The sequence below is a fragment of the Silurus meridionalis genome, chromosome 18 (genome assembly GCF_014805685.1).
Source record: "Silurus meridionalis isolate SWU-2019-XX chromosome 18, ASM1480568v1, whole genome shotgun sequence".
In the NCBI taxonomy this organism is placed as follows: domain Eukaryota; kingdom Metazoa; phylum Chordata; class Actinopteri; order Siluriformes; family Siluridae; genus Silurus; species Silurus meridionalis.
The window spans coordinates 25,719,296-25,742,404 of NC_060901.1; the positions used below are offsets into that span (position 1 = coordinate 25,719,296).

Genomic DNA, 23,109 nt, shown 5'->3' on the forward strand with positions numbered 1-23,109 from the left:
TATTTAAATATTACCATATTTATTCATTTATTTTTGTGTTCTGTATTCTGTGTAAATATCAGGTATTAATAATGTAGGCTGTCCTAAGCTCAAAAGTAAAAGATAAAAGATAGAAACTGAAAAGAAATATATGAAAATAGTTAGAGAACATAATAATAATAATAATAATAATAATAATAATAATAATAATAATAATAATAAAAAAGAAAAACGGTTCAAAGGTTTATTTGCCTGAGTTTATTTTATGCAGAATATTCCATCATGTTAAAGAAACCTCTGTTGCAAAAGAACAGAAATGTGCATTTAAAATGTTATAATTTGACAAAATGTTTAAAATATAAATAGTTAATTATGGGTGAGAACAGTGTTTTTACCAGCAGAGGGCAGTAGTGATCAGTAGGTTGAATTTGGTTCCCTTTCAGGAACTCAAACTGTATTGCAACGCTTTGAGAACACTTCCGCATTGTACACGCTCTGAATCACGTGTGAAATCTGTCCAATACCAGCAGGGTGACGTCATGACCAGGAAGCTATAAACTACCTGATGTCAGTTTGAAATATGATTAAAAAAAAAAGTAGTAATTGTTCCATCATGTGAGAGTGACCTCTGCTGGAAGAGAACAGAAATGCCCCATGGCATATATTTAATGGTAACAAAATAAATCTACTCTATATAGAGTATATGGTTCTATTTATTTCCATATTTGACATTAAATGTCTCATTTAAGTGTCTTTTATCATTTTCTTGTTTTATTACAGTGTTTGGGATTTGTGTGTTTCTCTACAGCATTGTGCTTTTGGCCTACTTTGTATTTCACACACTTTCATATGGTCAGTAGCATGATGCTAAATTTGCACTTCCTGTGGTTGGTTGCACTTCCTGTGGAGGTGTGAAGGAAGTAAATGAGTAAACTTGCGGTGTGAGATGTTTAGAGCGTTCATTATGATCAGACACATGCAGCAGTCAGTCAGTGTGTGTTTAGCTGTAGTTCTCTCTTTGGATTAATGTGTGGGTTCGAGTTTACATTAAGAATGCAGCTGTGTTTTTTTCTCCTCATACAGCTTCATATAACAAAAGGTGAATATGTACTCTCTTTCTCTCTCTCTCTCTCTCTCTCTCTCTCTCTCTCTCTCTCTCTCTCCCTGTCTTAGTCTTTACTCAAGATTTTATTATTAATGGTGCATGAAAAGGAGAAATTTTCTCATAACTCGTCCTGCAGTTTTTGTCCCAGAACCACGAATAATACCTCAAAATGTGTGGTCTGGTCAGGGGAGGTGTGCTATTACTTTTCTGAGGATTTGCCAAAGCTGTTTTCGATCACATGACCAAAAAGGGCATATTTTTTCACATATAAAATGAATGGGGCAGAAAACACGTGTCATATCTCGGCGAGTGGGTTGCAACCGTATACCCCTCAAACCCCAGACCTGCTTGGAAATATGGGAATCCTGCGACCCAATTAGAAAATGAATGGGGAATCCGACTCACCACAGTTTGGCCCGCATTCACCCCACACGCTCGTATATCCACTCGTCCGGGGTGGGCAGCAGATCGCGCCCATACACCACGCATTCACCGATTACCTCGGGAACAATGGGTAAGGGGCAATTAATCAACCCCATTGAAATGAATAGGACAATACATTCATCAAACAAACAGCCGGTGGGGGCAATTGCATAATGGGACATGCTCAATAGGGGAAGGGGGACAGGGGCAACAAAGTGGGCGGGGTCACAAAAATAAACTAAGGGGGACATGTGATATATCAACAGACTCAGTCCAGCATAGGGAGTTGCACTGTTGGTAATGTAGTGATTTCACCTCAAGCCAAAAAATTAAATTGCTCAGAAATGGGCATGTGATATTTCAAAACACTCAGCACATTGGGGGAAGTTAAATGGTGACATCTTAGGCCATGCCCACCACACAAACCTATTAGCTTAACACATCGTAAAATTTGGCACCGACCTGGACGTGTGACACCACAAACTGTTTAGCACGGTCTTAGGAATCTAACCCTGATATTAGGCAATGATACTGTTTCTGATTCTGAAGTGTCTATAATGATATAATAATTATAATATGTATTACACATAATTACACATAAATAAGGCATGAAAATGAATAATGTTTAATAGTTTATTGCCATTAGATGATTGATAATGTAAGCATTCAGAGAATAGACTCAGTTCTAATGTGCAAAAGACATAAGAAACTTCCTCAATTCTGTGTCAAGGCCGTGTTGCTACATTTGCACTTCCTGTGTGAACTGTGAGTGTGTGAATGTGATCTATAAAGTGTTCATTATGATCAGACGTGGTGAAGCAGTTGGTCAGTGTGTGTTCAGCTCTAATACAGTCTTTGGATTATTGTGTGAGTTCTGGTCCTCAGTAAGAATGAGGGTGTGTTTTCTTCTCCTCCTCATACAGCTTCAAATCACTGAAGGTGAGTCTGCTGTTCTCTCTGCTGTTGGTTTTTAAAAAAGAGTTTCACTGTTCAGAGTTAAATACATTTTCTAAAACTAATTTCCCACCTTTTATAATAGTAATATATAAAAAATTATTATTATGATAATTTTATAATAATAATAATAATAATAATAATCGTAATAATAACAATCATCATAATCATTGTTATATAATAAGCAGGAAGTGTACTTAAGTACAGATGTTTATTGTAAAGTGCAAAATGTAATAACTCAGATTAATGTCCTCAACAAGACCAGGATGCAGAGTGACATCATCAACTGTGTTTGGAGGCCAGTGCTAGAATTGCATCAAGTCTTATGGGGTCCCCAGTTATGTGTAATTCATATACTTCCTTACTTAAATAATATTGGGACCCACTAAATATATTTTTTACTTGCTATCTGGGGTCCAGATGTCCCCAGCCCCCCTCAAATCCAGCACTGAAGTAGGCAAAGCAATGTGTTCAGCAGTCCAGGGAAGAAGGCAACATTGTCAGCAGTTCTTCTTCTTCTTCTGTTAGAACCAAAGATCTAAAATTTGAACTCATCTGTCCACAGAACTTTCTTACAGTCGTTCGAAGTCCAATTCTTGTGTGTTTTTTGTCTTTTAACTAGTTTGATGCATAGAAACAAAAGGAACATGTGTCTCAATTAATAAATAGTGTTTTTGAACTGAGATATTATTTGGTTTTTATGTGTGTAATTGCTGCATCATGTGATAAAACATATGAAAGAGCAAGTAACCAGTAAACAAGTAATGGAAACTATTACATCAATACTTGTGGTGTGTGTGTGTGTGTGTGTGTGTGTGTGTGTGTGTGTGTGTGTGTCTGTGTGTGTGTGTGTTCTTCACTGAAGGTGAGTCTGCTGTTCTCTCTCTCTCTCTTTCATTCTCCTATTCAAGAATCTAAATAAGAATTCAATAATGGAAGTCATTACCACTTAAATCTAATGAATTATATTTTATTTCCAGATTCATCGTTATTCCAGAAAACATAGTAATATATTATTTATTTTAAATGGTTTACATTTGTGAATATTTCAGAGAAACTTATACAAGAGTAAATTAGTAAAAACTCTTCACAATTTCATCTTCAGTTACATTCCTACTTTAGTGAGTTTAGAAGGTACAGGTTGTCTGTAGTTCTGTAGAGTTGCTGCAGATGGTGAACTGCTCATTAACAGATCATTAACTGGTGTGTTCCTACAGGCTGCAGACTGGAAGAAAATAGAGAGACAAAAGAGATCACTGCATACACAGGAAGCTCAGTACTGCTGCCCTGCTCCTGCACTGACCTCCACACCAAACCTCAGAACTTCAGATGGGAGAAATACACTTATGATTGGGTACAGATATCTCCTGAGAGTGAACAGTACAAAGACAGATTTCAGCTGGTTAATGATCACAGTTCAGGAAATCTCTCTCTGCTCATATCACACCTGACTGTAGAGGATGGAGGAGATTACAGGTGTAACACAGAGAGTGAACACAGATACATCAGACTCACTGTTGAAGGTAAATAACTCATTTTATTCACAATGTTACTTCAGTGATCATCTCATGACAGATTCATCCAGTGTCACAGCTACATATCAGTGGATGTTGCCGACAGTGGTGGTGGTTGTACGAGAAATATTTTGTTGTTTTAACGCAGACGGTTGAGAGTCATTTAACGCAGATCAGTCATACACTGAATAAAGTATTATCTATCATAATAAGTGTGCAGGAATAATTTTAAAATTTCAAGAAATCCTGAAGATGTTAGTTAAATAACAATAAAAAATAAATAATCATAACTAACCTAAAAATTTAACTTAAATGTTATTACTGCGAGAGTACTCAGGATGTGGACGATAAACATCCACAGCTCGATATGTGACGATGTGGGGTGAGACTGTGTTGATTCATCTGATGATGTAACAGTAATGCAATATGTTGATGTTTGTTTATTCTCCAGGTTGCACACTGAATCATGAGAGAGTGGATGTGACTGGATATGTGGGACATTCTGTTCTTCTGCCCTGCTCCTGCTCTCAACTACAAGCCAAACCACAAACTCTCACATGGACCATTTATAAAGAATCTAATTACAAAGAAATCTTTCCAAAGGATCAGACAAATCACTACACACACAGAGTTCAGCTCTTTAATGATCATCATCCAGGAAATCTCTCTCTACTCATATCACACCTGACTGTAGAAGATGGAGGATATTACAGGTGTGACATCATCAACAGCGTTAAGGACATCATACTCACAGTAAGAGGTAAAACAACCTTTTATATTTAATTTATGGGAAATTGACTCTAGTGTCTATTCAAAATATATTTTAAATATTTTGACTACTGCTGTATAATAAAATGTTTTATGAATATGTTTATATATTTATGGAAAAGGAATAAAGTGTTAAAATCACATCTGCTCATGTTCTGTCCCTCATCTGTATTTCTGATTATGATTCTATATTATTTGTGTTTGTGTTCTGACCCACATTCACATCTGATTATGATTCCTGGATTAATCTCTAATGGATTAAATATTTCTCTCCTTGCAGAGGCTCCAAAAAGACCTTCATCATCCACAACAACAATCCAAACCACTGCTGAACCAGGTACTAAACACCACTGTAACAGAAAGTCTGTGTTTTTTAGTGTTGGTTATTGCTTCACGTAAGAGCAAATCTCAAACACTAAACTCAAAAACTACACTTTTTTTTTCGACTTTTTTGTTCCAGATGCAAAACCAGGTCTGGTGACCAAAAGCTACACAAATTCACAGTCTGAAACACCTGAACAAAGTAATAATCTATTCACTATTATCTTTATTACAGTTTAAATATTCACATACTTTATACTTTATGTAAATTCTTGAGTTCATTCAATATAAATGTGTTTTTTGTTGTATGTCTTTCAAATATAAAGTAAAGTTTACACGTTTTCCAGAAAGATGAGTCCTTATGACCCGAGATTTAAAATACATACATATGCAACAGTGGCGGCTACTGGTCTGTCAGAGAGGGGAAGCTCATTTTCGGCCTACATCATAAAATTGTCTATTTATTTAAAAGTAAATTCTGCCCTACGTTCCTTTTCAAGAAAATGGTCTGTGACCCTGTCGTACCAACTAGGAGTCTTTTCAAGTGACTTGACCAGTGTCCTCTCAATGGCCAGCAGAGCTAGGCTGCTTAAACGGCCTTGGCCCATTGTGTTTCGGGTGTAGGACTTGAGTCGCTTTAAACAGGAGAAGCTCCTTTCTACACCTGCAGATGTAGCTCCAATTGTTGCTAGCCTAGCCTACTAACGTTATATGAATGAATGAATGAAGGAATTAATGAATGAATGAACGATCTAAAAAAAAATATTAAACTCTGTAAAACTGAAACAAGGAATGTGGTGTATAATTGTGTGAAATGTATGATGAAAATCAAGCAATTTCGCCAAGCAAATATCAAAGAAATAGGTTGCAGCAGTTTTATTTCGACTGAACTTGAGAAATCCGCGATGGGACTGAGCGAATAGCTTCAGTGATTCCTTATAGTACAGAATCGCTGTCAGTCAAAGGAGATGCAGTCTTCGACAGACCCTCCAATCATCACGCAGAAGCTCGGAGTCCGGGCCAGCCCACTCCCATTCACCCCAGAGACGCTGAGCGTCCGTGGGCGGGACATAATCGCAGCGTTTATCCAATGACCGTCTAGTTTCGAAGCGCTGAAAAAAAACGTTCAAGCAGCCCCATTGAAGTCAATGGACGCTGGGCTTCAATAGGGAAATGCACTGTGACGCTGCGGGAATGTATGAGAAGGAAATCGAGTCAGCCGACCTGCTATATGTAACTGATTCTGAACGAACTCGTCTTTGAGATGAACGTTTTCTAACGCATTTTTAGTCAATAAAATGTTAATACAATAGTACATATTTGACCACTAATTTTGTGACATTATAAGGGAAGCCGAGCTTCCCTTGCAGTCTTAAAGAAATCGCCTCTGATATGCAAACTTTAGGGTTTTAAAATGAAACAGTTGCTAAGAAAACGATTGCATCCTCGTGTGTAACATAAAGTGAGGTTAATATTGTAGTTTAATAAATCGAGGCAGAATAAAAATGAATTGAGGGAAAATATTTTCAATTTATTGTAATTTTATTTCTATAATGATTTTAACAATGGACAGTGTCCCAAAGCAGCGTTGAAGAAATAAATAGATTTCTATACTCTAAACTTCTGTACCTCACTCTCTGTTACTGTTGTTACTGTTCAGATTCAAAACACATCATCATCAGCTGTGGTGTTGTTGTGGTTCTGCTGCTGCTGCTGATTGTTGGAGGAGTCATGTCTCGGAAACACAGAGGTACACACACACACACACACACACACACACACACACACACACACATTTACTGTGTCTGGTTTCATTCTATAGGACAGAGAAGAGAACAGATGGGTGAAGGACAAACAGGACAGGCGACGCAGAAGAAGCAGGTGAATACATACTTTTATCAGTTTTTACTCACGCTGCTGAATTTGTTTGTAGACTTAAGTTTGCTGTGTGTGTGTGTGTGTGTAGGATCTACCAAACCTCTGAACTCAAATGTAACATCAGAACCAACTTATGAAGCAGTCCATGAACAGGTGAGCATTTCTGAGTGCTTGGGACAATCTGTGTTACTGATTTATTGTTGATGTGTGTGTGTGTGTGTGTGTGTGTGTGTGTGTGTGTGTGTGTGTGTGTGTGTGTGTGTTAGAGTTTGGTTGTAATGTTTCATGTTATTTATTTGTATTTTACAGAATGATTCTGCTGTTCTGTATGCATCCATAAATTGTCCACCTAAAGACACCAAAGCAGAAGAAAAGGTGTGTATTATTCTAAGTGGATCTTACATAGTGTGTGTGTGTGTGTGTGTGTGTGTGTGTGTGTGTGTGTGTGTGTGTGTGTGTGTGTGTGTGTGTGTGTGTGTGTGTGTGTAAAAGGTACATAAGTGTGTAATAATGTGTTATTCATGCTCAAATCCTGTAGGATGATGTGACGTACTCGACTGTAGTCCACAAGATCATTCCAAAAGCAGCACTCCTCTAGTGGAATTAGGAGATAAAACATTATATGCCAGCATCAAAACTAACACACACACACAAACACACACACACACACAAACACACACACACATTATTATATTATTATTATATTTTTGTTACTCTACACATGTATACAATCTAACATATAAAAATGATATTTTTTAATCACTGTTTTTATTTGTTTTAAAAGGGTTCTAATATACTTGCAGTAATAATAATAATAATAATAATAATAATAATAATAATAATAATAATAATAATAATAAGTAATAATAAACTGTTACAGTGTATAATCAGATTTTTGCACTTTTCATGCTTTTTAATATTTATTTTTAACCTTTTTCTTTTTACATTGTGCATCATTTTTAAACCTTGAAAGCAGTTTTAGATCTTCCTAAATTATTAACCATTATTATTATTATTATTATTATTATTATTATTATTATTATTATTATTATTATTTTATTTATTTATTTTTTTATGAGTCAAATGTCAGTGTTTAATGTTGAAAATTATTATCTGACGATTTTATTTTCAACACATGTAAACAAGATTTTCAATAAAATGCTGTAAACTTAGTCAAGTCAATGAAGTTTATCTTTTGCACCACATGACAGTATAAACGTGTATGTTTGGGGTGAGATATCAGGTGTTGGTTCAGTATTTAAATACTGAGGAACTTGATGCATTGGAGAAGAGACACATATTTATACCAAAAGCGGAACTACAGACTTTCAAGTTAACTGCTATTCTGGAAATTGCGTAATTACATTACATATTCTCACAGAAAACAACCGTCTGAAACCTGTTTCCAGTCATGCAACATGAGAGGTGCGGAGATGTTTATTTTTGTGTGCTTGCAGAACCACACCATGGTTTAATCCAGGTTTCGGTGAGACAGAGTATTATTATTATTAGATGTGTGTTTTTGTTGTTCCTGGATAAAATACTATTAATCTAATGGACTTGTTTGATTTGTCTTTTTACCAGCAGGGGGCAGAAGAGGGCAGTGGGTTTGCTGCATTATTTATTTTTTGTTAAATATAAAGAAGATTGCTATATATAATTTTCTTTTTTACATGAATAAGTATGTGTAAATACATGCAAACATATATTTATATCATTTTTTCTATCTATCTGTTTATTTATTCTTACATGTATTTATCAATTATATATTAATTATACATTTATTTAAGTATTTTCACGTTTCTTCCTTTGTTAATTTCTGTATTCTGTGTACATATCATGTATTAATAATGTAGGCTGCCCTAAGCTCACTCTAAAGCGGGATTGGTCAACAAAGTGAGAAATAAGTGAGGAAATGAGAAACTGGGGAGAAATACCTGACAACAGTTACAGATAATTGTTTAAAAACAGTGTTTATAATTTAACCTTTATTCGTCCCACAGTGGGGAAATTTCTAGTTTTCGCATATCCCAACTCATCTGGAAGCTGGGGTCAGAGCGCAGGGTCAGCCATAATGTGAGCTGATAGGTTAAGTGCCTTGCTCAAGGGCTCAACAGTGGTAGCTTGGCTGTGCTGGGGCATGAACCGCTGACCTTGTGATCAGTAACCCAGAGCCTTAACCACTGGACTACCACTGCCCCTTAAAGGTTTATTATTTGTCTGAGTTAATTTTGTGCAAAAATTTCAATCCTGTGAGAGGGACCTCTGTTGGAAGAGATCAGAAATGTGCATTTAAAATCTAATAGTTTGACAAATTGTTTAAATATAAATGGTTAATTACGAGTGAGAACAGTGTTTCACCAGCAGAGGGCGGGAGTGATCAGTAGGTTGAATTTGGTTGCCTTTGTTTCGGTAAAAAAAGACAAAAAACAAAAACAACGGTAAATACTATAGTTTGCTGAGAAATGTCAGTTATTATTTAACATACATTATTTTAAATAAGTAAATGCAAAATAAATGCAATAATAATAATAATAATAATAATAATAATAATAATAATAATAACATATACATAGTTTTTGGTGAATTTGTAAATGTATTTATTCATTTATTTATTTTTTATGAGTCAAATGTCAGTGTTTAATGTTGAAAATATTATCTGACGATTTTATTTTCAACACATGTAAACAAGATTTTCAATAAAATGCTGTAAACTTAGTCAAGTCAATGAAGTTTATCTTTTGCACCACATGACAGTATAAACGTGTATGTTTGGGGTGAGATATCAGGTGTTGGTTCAGTATTTAAATACTGAGAACTTGATGCATTGGAGAAGAGACACATATTTATACCAAAAGCGGAACTACAGACTTTCAAGTTAACTGCTATTCTGAAATTGCGTAATTACATTACATATTCTCACAGAAAACAACCGTCTGAAACCTGTTTCAGTCATGCAACATGAGAGGTGCGGAGATGTTTATTTTGTGTGCTTGCAGAACCACACCATGGTTTAATCCAGGTTTCGTGAGACAGAGTATTATTATTATTAGATGTGTGTTTTTGTTGTTCCTGGATAAAATACTATTAATCTAATGGACTTGTTTGATTTGTCTTTTACCAGCAGGGGCAGAAGAGGCAGTGGGTTTGCTGCATTATTTCTTTTTGTTAAATATAAAAAGATTGCTATATATAATTTTCTTTTTACATGAATAAGTATGTGTAAATACATGCAAACATATATTTATATCATTTTTTCTATCTATCTGTTTATTTATTCTTACATGTATTTATCAATTATATATTAATTATACATTTATTTAAGTATTTTCACGTTTCTTCCTTTGTTAATTTCTGTATTCTGTGTACATATCATGTATTAATAATGTAGGCTGCCCTAAGCTCACTCTAAAGCGGGATTGGTCAACAAAGTGAGAAATAAGTGAGAAATGAGAAACTGGGAGAAATACCTGACAACAGTTACAGATAATTGTTTAAAAACAGTGTTTATAATTTAACCTTTATTCGTCCCACAGTGAAATTTCTAGTTTTGCATATCCCAACTCATCTGGAATGGGGTCACGCTCAGCCAGAACAGCACCCCTGGAGCTGATAGGGTTAAGTGCCTTGCTCAAGGGCTCAACAGTGGTAGCTTGGCTGTGCTGGGGCATGAACCGCTGACCTTGTGATCAGTAACCCAGAGCCTTAACCACTGGACTACCACTGCCCTTAAAGGTTTATTATTTGTCTGAGTTAATTTTGTGCAAAAATTTCAATCCTGTGAGAGGGACCTCTGTTGGAAGAGATCAGAAATGTGCATTTAAAATCTAATAGTTTGACAAATTGTTTAAATATAAATGGTTAATTACGAGTGAGAACAGTGTTTCACCAGCAGAGGGCGGGAGTGATCAGTAGGTTGAATTTGGTTGCCTTTGTTTCGGTAAAAAAAGAAAAACAAAAACAACGGTAAATACTATAGTTTGCTTAGAAATGTCAGTTATTATTTAACATACATTATTTTAAATAAGTAAATGCAAAAATAAATGCAATAATAATAATAATAATAATAATAATAATAATAATAATAATAATAATAATAATAACATATACATAGTTTTTTTGGTGAATTTGTAAATGTATTTATTCATTTATTTATTTTACATTTCTTAATTTATTTAAATTCTCAGAAGATTTTCCACAGTACAACAAATGATACCTCGAATCGTGCGGTCTGGTCGGGGGAGGTGTGCTATTACTTTTCTAAGGAATTGCCCGATTTGTTTTCGACCACAGGACCAAAAAGTGCAAATTCTTTCCCATAGAAAATGAATAGGCCAGAAATCACGTGTCATATCTCCGCCCTCGAACATTCGACATGCACAAATTGCAAATCCACTCATAGGGGGATGGAGTGGATCTCAACTGTATACCCCTCAAACCCTGGGCCCACTTGGTAATCTGGAAATTCCGTGACATTCCGGTCCCCATAGAAATTGAATGGGGATTCCGACCCACCACAATTCGGCTGGTATTCACCCCACACGCAGATCGCACCCATACGACCGCATTCATCGATAACCCTGGGAGCAATGGGTAAGAGGCAATTAAACACCCCCCATTAAAATTAATGGGAAAACACATATATAAACACCCCGGTGGGGGGAATTGCATAATGGGATATGCTCTTATCCCACACTTAATGGGGGGAAAGGGGTAGGGTCACAAAAATAAACCAAGAAGGACAGGTAAAATATCAACAAACTCAGCCCAGCATAGGGAGTGTGGCTGCCTCAAAGTCCTAGTCCTCTGGAGTACCCCTCCAAGACATTTGCAACGCTGCGGGTTGGTCCACACCGCTGACCTTCGTCCGGTTTTACAACCTGGACTGCAGTGCCACTCCTGGCCCCTCTGTCCTTCAACCTAGCTGTGCTTATAAACACTAGTTAGGGACTGGTCAGTCTGGCATGAATCGACACTCGTTCCCAAACCCCGTTTCGACGCAGCTCTAGTTTCTGAAAGGGAACATTCCTGAGTTACATATGTAACCTTATTTCCCTGGAGCGCTTTCCTCTCCCTTACAGAAGCTGGTGCTTACCTCAATCCATGTGCATTTTATACATTTTGGTCGTGACGTCTCTGCTTTGAGACAATGCCTGTTGTGAAAAGGGATATAGAAATACATTTGACTTGACTTGACCTTGAAGATGAACAACAACAGTAACAATGTCATAACAGTTATTGTTAAATTTGAAATTTGTTTCAAGTGAAATTCCTGTTAGGAGGCTCCATAAAAAAACCAAAAAAAAAAACCCATGAACTTATATAATTAGCTTCATTGGTGCAGTAACAATGAAAGGCCACTAGACTGAAAAATCAGATCAGTAATGCAGTAGACTGCAGATTACTGTCACTTATGTTTAAGGCATGAAAATGAATAATGTTTAATAGTTTATTGCCATTAGATGATTGATAATGTAAGTATTCAGAGAATAGACTCAGTTCTAATGTGCAAAAGACATAAGAAACTTCCTCAATTCTGTGTCAAGGCCGTGTTGCTAAATTTGCACTTCCTGTGTGAACTGTGTGAGTGTGAATGTGATCTATAGAGTGTTTATTATGATCAGACGTGGTGAAGCAGTGGGTCAGTGTGTGTTCAGCTCTAATACAGTCTTTGGATTAATGTGTGGGTTCTGGTCCTCAGTAAGAATGAGGGTGTGTTTTCTTCTCCTCCTCATACAGCTTCATATCACTGAAGGTGAGTCTGCTGTTTTCTCTCTCTCTCTCTCTCTCTCTCTCTCTCTCTCTCTCTCTCTCTCTCTCTCTCTCTCTCTCTCTTCTTTTAAATATAAATAAAATGGAATCTCAATACTCGAGATTGTACTAATAAATTACATAAAAATGTTTTGGTGTGTTTTTTTAAAAAGAGTTTTGCTGTTCAGAGTAAAAAAAAATCATTTCCTACTTTTTATAATAGTAATATATAATCAATTATAATAATAATCATTTAATAATAATAAGAGTAATAATAAAATTCAACATCATAATCATTGTTATATAATAAGCAGGAAGTGGACTTAAGTACAGACGTTTATTGTAAAATGCAAAATGCAGTAACACAGATTAATGTCCTCAACAAGACCAGGATGCAGAGTGACATTATCAACTGTGTTTCGAGGCCAGTGCTCGAATTGAGCTTAATGTGGGGTCCTCAGTTGTTGTGTAATTCATATTCTTTTTTACTAAAATAATTTTGGGGACCCCATAAATAAATTTTTTACTTGTCATGCGGGGTCTCTAATGACTTATGGGGTCCCAGATCCCAATTCGAGCAGTGAAGGAGGCAATGCAATGTGTTTAGCAGTCCAGGGAGGAACGCAACATTATCAGCAGTGTGATATCTTCAGCAGAATGATTGCTATTGTACCAAAAAATCCAGAATATTTATTTATATGTGATTAACAGAGCAAACAACTTACATACTTTAGTACCAGATCACTTAATGACCTACACACATCAGTAATCTGCAAGTAGTCACTTAGACCTGATTGACACCTTTGAAACTATTTAGAAAACAACATACACATCCCATTAACATCAATGGTCCAGTTGATCTCAGAGCAGTTGAACAGGATATAGGTGTGGTGACTGGACAGGACATTCCATGATAGATATCACTCCAAATGAACGTATGTGACGTATGATTTGTATTGTAAAGTGAAGTTGGTTGTAAAAACGCATTGAAGTATGGACCCAACAACACAAACCAATAAGCTTCCACCTCCATGTTTGACTGTGGGTGTGAAGTAGTCTGCTAACATCTTCAATCCTGTTCTCTATCTTCTTCTGTTAGAACCAAAGATCTAAAATTTGAACTCATCTGTCCACAGAATTTTCTCACAGCCATACACAGTCCAATTCTTGTGTGTTTTTGTCTTTCAACTATTTTGACGCATTGAAACAAAAGAAACATGTGTCTCAATTAATAAATAGTGTTTTGAACTGAGATATTATTTGGTTTTTATGTGTGTAATTGCTGCATCATGTGATAAAACATATGAAAGAGGAAGTAACCAGTAAACAAGTAATGGAAACTATTACATCAATTTTTGGGGGGGTGTGTGTGTGTGTGTGTGTGTGTGTGTGTGTGTGTGTGTGTGTGTGTGTGTGTGTGTGTGTGTGTGTGTGTGTGTGTGTGTATGTGTGTGTGTGTGTGTGTGGTTTGTGTGTGTGTGTGTGTGTGTGTGTGTGTGTGTGTGTGTGTGTGTGTGTGTGTGTATTGAAGAGCAATAGTGAGACCACATCTGAACACAGTGTGTAGTTTCTTATGAACATTCCTGAATTGTAGACACTGAGTTATAAAAATGCTGATGTGTTTTTATCTCCTTCTTTTATTTTACTTCACTGAAGGTCAGTCTGATCTTCTCCCTCTCTCTCTCTCTCTCTCTCTCTTTCTTGTTCTCTCACTTTTACTTTACTTCACCTGTGTTCTGAGCTGCACAGCATCGGGAGAAAAGCTTTACCGATGGTGATTTTTAAACGCACGACGATGCCAAAAGATAAGCTCTCGGAGAAATAGTTGTGAAAGGAAGGAGGAAGACAGTGAACAATGACTTTCTTGGTAGCTACTGTTTAGATACAAGCCGTGTAACAGACACTGTCTTTCATTAAAGTCTGTGTAAAGTTCATTAGTTTCAGTGTAGACACCTGCAGCTTATAAACAGGTGCGACTTATTTATGTTCAAAACCTTTTTAAAATTCAGTGGGTGCGGCTTATATTTGGGTGCTTTTAATAGTCTGGAAATTACGGTATGTAAGTCATCACCACTTAAATCTAATCAGTTATATTTTATTTCCAGATTCAACGTTTATTTTTATAAATCATGGAGATATTGTTTACTTTAAATGTTTTGCATTTGTGAATATTTCAGACAAACTTTATAAACAAGAGTTAATGAATAAATTCTCCCCCTCAGATACTGACTGCTCATTAACAGATCATTAACTGGTGTGTTCCTACAGGCTGCAGGCTGGAAGGAAATAGAAAGACAAAAGAGATCACTGCATACACAGGAGACTCAGTACTGCTGCCCTGCTCCTGCACTGACCTCCACACCAAACCTCAGAACTTCACATGGAAGAAATACATTAATGGGTGGGTACAGATATCTCCTGAGAGTGAACAGTACAAAGACAGATTTCAGCTGGTTAATGATCACAGTTCAGGAAATCTCTCTCTGCTCATATCACACCTGACTGTAGAGGATGGACGAGATTACAGGTGTAACACAGAGAGTGAACACAGAGACATCAGACTCACTGTTGAAGGTAAATAACTCATTTTTATTCACAATGTTACTTCAGTGATAATCTCATGACAGATTCATCTGATGTTGTAACAGTAATGCAGCATGTTGATGTTTGTTTATTCTCCAGGTTGCACACTGAATCATGAGACAGTGGATGTGACTGGATATGTGGGACATTCTGTTCTTCTGCCCTGCTCCTGCTCTCAACTACAAGCCAAACCACAAACTCTCACATGGACCATTTATAAAGGAGGGAATCACAAAGAAATCTTTCCAAAGGACCAGACAAATCACTACACACACAGAGTTCAGCTCTTTAATGATCATCCTCCAGGAAATCTCTCTCTACTCATATCACACCTGACTGTAGAGGATGGAGGATTTTACAGGTGTGACATCATCAACAGCGTAAAGGACATCAAACTCACAGTAAGAGGTAAAACAACCTTTTATATTTAATTTATGGGAAATTGACTCTAGTGTCTATTCAAAATATATTTTACATATTTTGACTACTGCTGTATAATAAAATGTTTTATGAATATCTTTATATATTTATGGAAAAGGAATAAAGTGTTAAAATCACATCTGCTCATGTTCTGCCCCTCATCTGTATTTCTGTTTATTATTATATATTATTTGTGTTTGTGTTCTGACCCACATTCACATCTGATTATGATTCCTGGAATAATCTCTAATGGATTAAATATTTCTCCCCTTGCAGAGGCTCCAAAAAGACCTTCACCATCCACCACAATAATCCAGACCACTGCTGAACCAGGTACTAAACACCACTGTAACAGAAAGTCTGTGTTTTTAGTGTTACTTACTGCTTCACCTGGGAGCAAATCTCAACCACTAAACTCAAAAACGACACTTATTTTTCTCCTCTACTTTTTGTACCAGCGGCAAAACCAGGCCTGGTGACCAAAGTCTACATTAATCCACAGTCTGAAAAAGGTAATAATTGATAAATCTTCATTTATGGTGTTTTTTGTTTGACTATTATTTCCAGAAAATGAAAGGTCTTCCAATTATCCTAAAAAAAATGATCCAGATGTTTTATAGAATTGTGAAAGTATTCAAAAAGTGTACCCATTGTATGACAATGAAACACATATTTGACCTAGCGAGCATTTCATTCCATTCATATTTTTCGAGTGTATAAACCTTAGTTTTAGTTAAACTTTTGTGAAGGTTAATGCATCACCATAGAGCAAATCTCATACACTAAACTCACAAACTACACTTTTCACATCAGCATGGATTCGTAGTAAAAGAGTCTGAGTGCTGAACTTATGCATCATAAAAAAACAAATAAAATGACAAAGAAGACCCAGGTGTCAGGGTGGCGATCACGACGAGGAAGCGGAAGTTACACAATCATAGATTATTTAACACAAAACACACACAAGTCATGGAGAGCCACACATCGATAGTTATCCGCTCGGGAATAGTAATCCTACACGAAAAGGGATGTCCGGAAAACGGAAGTAAACTCTGATGGCAAAGAGTAATCCAACATGGAAACGGAGTTAGGAGACCGAACCAGCTGGTAAGGCTGGTTGTACGGGATCCAGGCGATCAGCAGCATGACATTCAAAAACCGACAGCCTATGACTCGAGAAAGTGAGTTTATATAGTCATCTCCTTAACGAGCCACAGCTGTCAGGAATCAAAGCCGGTGCGGCAAAACAAGGCAGGGTGACTGCTACCGAGGAGGGCGTGGCAGGGGATCCCTGACAGCTACCAAGGGGGGCATGGCAGGGGAATCCCTGACACCAGGTCTGTTGAGAAGCTAGAATCCTATGTCAGACATTAATAGGACAACATTCCTCCAACAAATATCCAGCAAATGGTCTCCTCAGTTCCCAGATGTATATAAAATTGTACAGTGTAAATGTTTAAATAAAGTAATGTTATGACTGATATTGATGACGTCTCTCCAGAGTCTCTTCCCTACTTCCCCTTCGCTGTGGTGACTGTGATCTGTCTGCACATCATTGTGGCTGTGGTTTACTGTTCCACCAAAAAGAAAGGTACAAGTTTCAAGCTCTTGTAATTTTACTAGTCGGTGGAAATGGTTCCTCCACTTACACATCATTGTATCTTCATGAACTGAGCTTTTCTTGTTTATTTTACCCTTCAGGTCCTAATACAGTTCAATACAGCAGAGGTGATGGAGATGGAACATTGAGTCTACAGTAGAGAAGATCAACAGAAGACATGAACAGCATCAGCTGATTACCAGACCAGAGAGCAACTTGGTCCACAAGATGAAAGCTTTGCTGATCTGTTGTTTTTAGCATATTGTAGATATCCTTCTCTTTTTTCTTTATGTAGTTAAAAGGACAAAATGTGATGTCATCACTCTGAGGTAAAATATCTTTATATCAGTGACGTCTGCTCAGTGGGATATTATTAAGTCTAGTGTGTGATTAAAACAATGAGTCGTTCTAGTGATGTTTGGTTTAACCCCAACAGAGTTTAATAAGATGATCAAGAGGTCTGAAAGAAAATGAGCAAACTCTTAATGAAAATCAGCGTAGGGGCCTGGGGGTCTGTACACAGTGGCCAGAGCGAGAGATAGTAGGGGTATTCTATGTAAGTCTGAAAGTACAATTTAAAAACGAGCACTTCAAATGATTTAAACTTAAATCCTAATATCTGACAAACATTAAGAAGGGCACTATAAATGGTTGTTACACAACCCCATGACCACAGAGTATTATTAGATGTCTGTTTTTGGTGTTCCTGGATAAAATACTATTCATCTAAAAGACTTGTTTGATTTCTCGATTCACAACTTGCAGAACGATTGCAGCTGGAGGGAACATGAGAAATTAATTGCCTTTTATAGTTAAACGTCAATTTAACAAGCAGAGAGCAAATGATGAGTAATAAAGGTTTTAAAAACTTCTTCAGAACAGTTGGAGGATCTCTTCCTCTCAGCTTAGACAGGTGGATATTAGAGCTTTAATAAAGGTTTGGTCCTGGGATGAATTTGATCAGATATTCAGTGTGTAGTACAGAGTCAGCACTTGATGAATATAAAACTTGATTTAGAACTCAGGAAGTCTGTCACCCTCTCAGATTTTACCTGAACAGTTCTATTAAGATGTAAATGCACTAATTTTGGAATAATCCAGAAAAAGTCTCATAACATTTGAATTCTAATAGTTTAACACCGAAATGTTTAAAATTCAATTGACTCATGTTTGGTTACATGTGTGGGAATTGTGTGAACAGTCTTTTTTACCAGCAGAGGGCAGAAGAGGTCACTGGGTTTGCTGTATTTTATAAATTTTTTTTGTGGTTAAATGTAAAAAAATATTGCTATGTATATTACATTTTTTACATGAATAAGTATGTGTAAATGAATGCAAAAAAATACATTCTGATAAATCTCTTTATTTTTTCCTACATTTATTTTTTTATATTCATTATTTATACATATGTTTGTTTTTGGATTTTCTTTTATTATTTAAATATTTCCACATTTCTTCATTCATTTATTTCTGTGTTCTGTATTCTGTGTACATATCAGGTATTAATAATGTAGGCTGTCCTAAACTCACTCTAAACCATGATTTGTAAACAAATTGAGAAAAAAGTGAAAGAAAAAAGAAGAAATAGCTAAAAACAGTTAGAGATAATTGTTAAAAAACGGTTTAAAGGTTTATTGTTTGTCTGAGTTTATTCTGTGCCAAAAATTCCATCATGTTAAAGAGACCTCTTTTGGAATAGAACAGAAATAAGCATTTATAATGTAATAGTTTGGCAAAATGTTTAAAATATAAATGGTTAATTATGGGTGAGAACAGTGTTTTTACCAGCAGAGGGCACAACGCTTTGAGAACACTTCCGCATTGTACACGCTCTGAATCACGTGTGTAATCTGTCCAATACCAGCAGGGTGACGTCATGACCAGGAAGCTATAAACTACCTGATGCCAGTTAGACATAATGATTAAATAAAAAAGGCGTAATGGTTCTATCATGTGAGAGTGACCTCTGCTGGAAGAGAACAGAAATGCCCCATGGCATATATTTAATGGTAACAAAATAAATCTACTCTATATAGAGTATATGGTTCTATTTATTTCCATATTTGATATTAAATGTCTCATTTAAGTGTCTTTTATCATTTTCTTGTTTTATTACAGTGTTTGGGATTTGTGTGTTTCTCTGCAGAATTGTGTTTTTGGCCTACTTTGTATTTCACACACTTTCATATGGTCAGTAGCGTGATGCTAAATTTGCACTTCCTGTGGAGGTGTGAAGGAAGTAAAGGAGTAAACTTGCGGTGTGAGATGTTTAGAGCGTTCATTATGATCAGACACATTCTCTCTTTGGATTAATGTGTGGGTTCAAGTTTACATTAAGAATGCAGCTGTGTTTTCTTCTCCTCCTCATACAGCTTCATATAACAAAAGGTGAGTCTGTGCTCTCTCTCTCCTCTCTCTCTCTCTCTCTCTCTCTCTCTCTCTCTCTCTCTCTCTCTCTCTCTCTCTCTCTCTCTCTCTCTGTCTTTACTCAAGATTTTATTATTAGTGGTACATGAAAAGAAGAAATTTTCTCATAACTCGTCCTGCATTTTTTGCCCGAACACCACAAATGATCCCTCAAAATGTGTGGTCTGGTCGCGGGAGGTGTGCTATTATTTTTCTGAGGATTTGCCCCAACTGTTTTTGATCACATGACCAAAAAGGGCAAATTCACTTCCATATAAAATGAATGGGGCAGAAAACACGTGTCATATCTCGGTGAGTGGGTTGCAACCGTATACCCCTCAAACCCCAGACCTGCTCGGAAATATGGGAATTCCAGGACATTTCGGCCCCCAAAGAAAATAAATGTCTCTATAAAAAAATTTACATAATCTAATATAATTAGATTTATTGGTGCAGTGACCATGAAAGGCCACTAGACTGAGAAATCAGATCAGTGATGCAGTAGACTGCAAATTACTGTCACTATTTTTATTTATTTATTTTTTTTTAACCTTTATTTTTACAGGCAAGTCATTAAGAACAGGTTCTTATTTACAATGACGGCCTGACAAGAGGAATAACCACTTAGGGAAAGGGAAGTAGGGCTAAAATAAATACAAAACATAAAAAAAATACATACAAAATTAACAATTACATAAATACATTTTAAAACAAAATTATGGAGAAAAACAACTGCATATATCTGTGAATAAATATGATATCATATTTTTAAAGGTTGAAATTGGAATGAATTTATCCAGTTTGAGGGTATTTTGCAAAGCATTCCAGTCGCAACCGGCAGCAGATTGAAAAGATGCGAGACCAAACGCAAAGTTGGTTTTAGGAATGCTTAATTGAAAGTGAAGTGAGGACCGGGTGTTATATGTGACAGGCTTTAGCTGCAGCAAGTGACCTAAGTAAGGAGGTGAGTGGCCGAGAAGTGTCTTATAAATGAAGGTGAACCAGTGAATTTTACGGCGATTGTGAAGGGAGGGCCAGTTAACAGATGAATATAAAGCACAGTGGTGTGTATTGAAAGGAGCATTTGTGGCAAACCTGATAGCAGAATGGTAAAGAGCATCAAGTTTTGATAGGGTGGACTTGCAAGCAACCCTATATATAGTGTCTCCATAATCTAACATGGGTAGAATGGTCATTTGAATAAGAATAAGTTTGGCAGAAGTGGTGAAGGAAGAGCGGTTTCTGTAAAAGAAACCAAGCTTGGCTTTGACCTTAGATTGCAGCTTTGATATGTGGATGGAGAAAGAAAGTGAAGTTTCCAACCAGATGCCCAAGTAGTTATAAGCAGTGACTTGTTCTAAAATATCCCCCTTGCAGGTGGTGACGTTAAGGCCCGGAGATGATACCGTTCACATTAAGATAATTGATTAATTGTTTATTGACCAGGTTTTCCAGAATTTTTGACACACATGGTAAGATGGAAATTGGCCTGTAATTATTCAGGTCAGCCTGATCACCGCCCTTATAGAGAGGAAGCACAACCGCTTCTTTCCAAGCAGGTGGAATCTCGGCTGTATAGAGGGAGAGGTTAACGAGGGCTGTTAATGGAGCCGCAATGACAGGGGCAGCAATTTGAATAAAAAAAGCAGCAAGATCATCTGACCCAGCTGCTTTATTGGGGTCCAGAACAGTCAGTTCCTTCAAGACTTCCCCCACTAAAACAGGCCGGATGGAAAAACTGTGAGGAGGTGCTAAAGGTCGCAGGTATTAGAGGCTGCAGGGCTGTAGAAATAGGGTTTAATGTCTTTGAAACAAAGCCAGCATTTATGAAGTGGTGATTGAAAGCTTTAGCCATGGAGTTTTATTAGTGACAACTGTGTCATCCAATTTTAGGGACAATGGTATGGTCCGGGGTTTATTTTCAAGTTTTTACCGTATTCCAAAATGCTTTTGGATTCGCACCACAAAGTGTGAGCTGTTTTAAAAAGCCAGCTTTAGCCTCCTCACTGCTTGTGTGGCCTTGTTCCTGATTTGACAAATAAAATGTTGTCTTTAACAGAATGTGTCTTGCGTGCTTTGCGCCAGGCTGTATTTTTTTGCTGAAGCAGAACCACTAGATCACGATTTATCCACGGGCTGTTGCGGTTTTTTATACGCATCTTTTTGTTTGGGGCATGTTTGTTGATTACAGCAGTTAAAAGATCTTTAAACAACAACCATGCATCATTCACTGTAGGAATCAGACTAACTCTATACCAATTTACATGATTCAAATCATGTAAGAAGGCTTGAGCATCAAAATCTTTCAGAATACATTTAGTAGTTGTTTGACAGATAGTTGTTTTCTAACACAGGCAATGAAACAGTGGTCGCTGAGATCATTGCAAAAACACCGATAGGTACATGTGTGGGCGTTTGTAAATACAACATCTACCAAAGTGGCGTTGTCAAAACCTTTTGGGTTATATCTAGTAGGTAGGTTTATGATTTGATGAAGGTTTAAGCAATCAAATTGTTGTACAACTTTCTCAGGGGGTTTAAGCATGTCCCAGTTTAGATCACCAAGTATGATCAACTCGGACCTAGTGAAAGGCGCAAGAGCATTGCTCAAGGCCTCTATGGTACATGCTGGTGCAGATGGAGGGCGATAGCAGCCAGCCACAGATAAAGAAAAGCTGTTTGATAATTTCATGTTAAGAACAAGAAGATCATACTGTTTGGGTATAGACTTTGCCAGGGCTATACTACATTGAAGATATTCTTTAGTGAAAATTGCCACCCCCCCACCCTTAGATGACCTATCCTGCCGAAACAGGTTGTAACCAGATAGATACAGGTCAGGATAGAGAATAGAGTTACGCAACCATGTCTCAGTAATTACTAAAACGTCAGGGTTAGAACTCTCAACCCATACTTTAAGCTGGTCCAGTTTAGGTAATATGCTTCTTGCATTTACATGCAAAAACCCAAGGTTATGGTGATCACAAAAATCATCAAAGCATATGTTATTTGAGGCCACATAATCTGTAGGGAAAACAACACCAGAAAGAACATCAGAAGAAGGGCCAGGGTGGACATGAACATTACCAGAGATCATAAGCAATAATATAATTAAGGCCCGACAGAGCACAGCTGAGGTACTACAGTAATGTTGTTTTAACAATACAGTTGTATGCAGTTTGTTGGGTAATGCAATAATATTAATGAGCTTTCTCATAATAAAACATGACAGCAGAGCCGGAGTGATGGAAAATCTGTCAGGCATTAACCCAAAAGTCCGTAATATCATTAAAGAGGCAGAGTCTCGATCATTTGAATAGACTTTGTCTGTTTTACTGCCTAAATAAGCAAGGCCATTTTGTTTGATTGCACATGAAGTAACGCAAGAAACTGAGAGACATGAAAAA

The 23,109-nt window shown here is 36.8% G+C and overlaps 2 protein-coding genes across 5 annotated transcripts in view; both read left to right on the forward strand.

Moving 5' to 3' along the window:
* Positions 1-1,471: 1,471 nt before the first annotated feature.
* The window catches only part of LOC124401683, a 51,641-nt gene continuing 30,003 nt past the window's right edge, over positions 1,472-23,109 (forward strand). The window contains exons 1-5 of the mRNA XM_046874114.1: positions 1,472-1,598; positions 2,300-2,446; positions 3,679-3,984; positions 4,427-4,735; positions 5,024-5,080. Of these exons, the coding sequence (XP_046730070.1) occupies positions 1,472-1,598; positions 2,300-2,446; positions 3,679-3,984; positions 4,427-4,735; positions 5,024-5,080 (946 nt within the window). The remainder of the gene's footprint in view (positions 1,599-2,299; positions 2,447-3,678; positions 3,985-4,426; positions 4,736-5,023; positions 5,081-23,109) is intronic.
* Positions 12,532-23,109, forward strand: part of LOC124401427 (Down syndrome cell adhesion molecule-like) — a 29,868-nt gene continuing 19,290 nt past the window's right edge. For 3 of the 4 annotated variants that reach the window (XM_046873741.1, XM_046873742.1, XM_046873747.1), the window contains exon 1: positions 12,532-12,697. In XM_046873741.1, coding sequence (XP_046729697.1) covers positions 12,559-12,697 — 139 coding nt within the window. In that variant the 5' untranslated portion in view covers positions 12,532-12,558. Of the gene's footprint in view, positions 12,698-14,961; positions 15,268-15,375; positions 15,685-15,972; positions 16,030-16,154; positions 16,209-17,197; positions 17,288-17,397; positions 18,629-23,109 lie in introns of those variants that run through there. The other variant, XM_046873746.1, reaches the window with a different exon arrangement.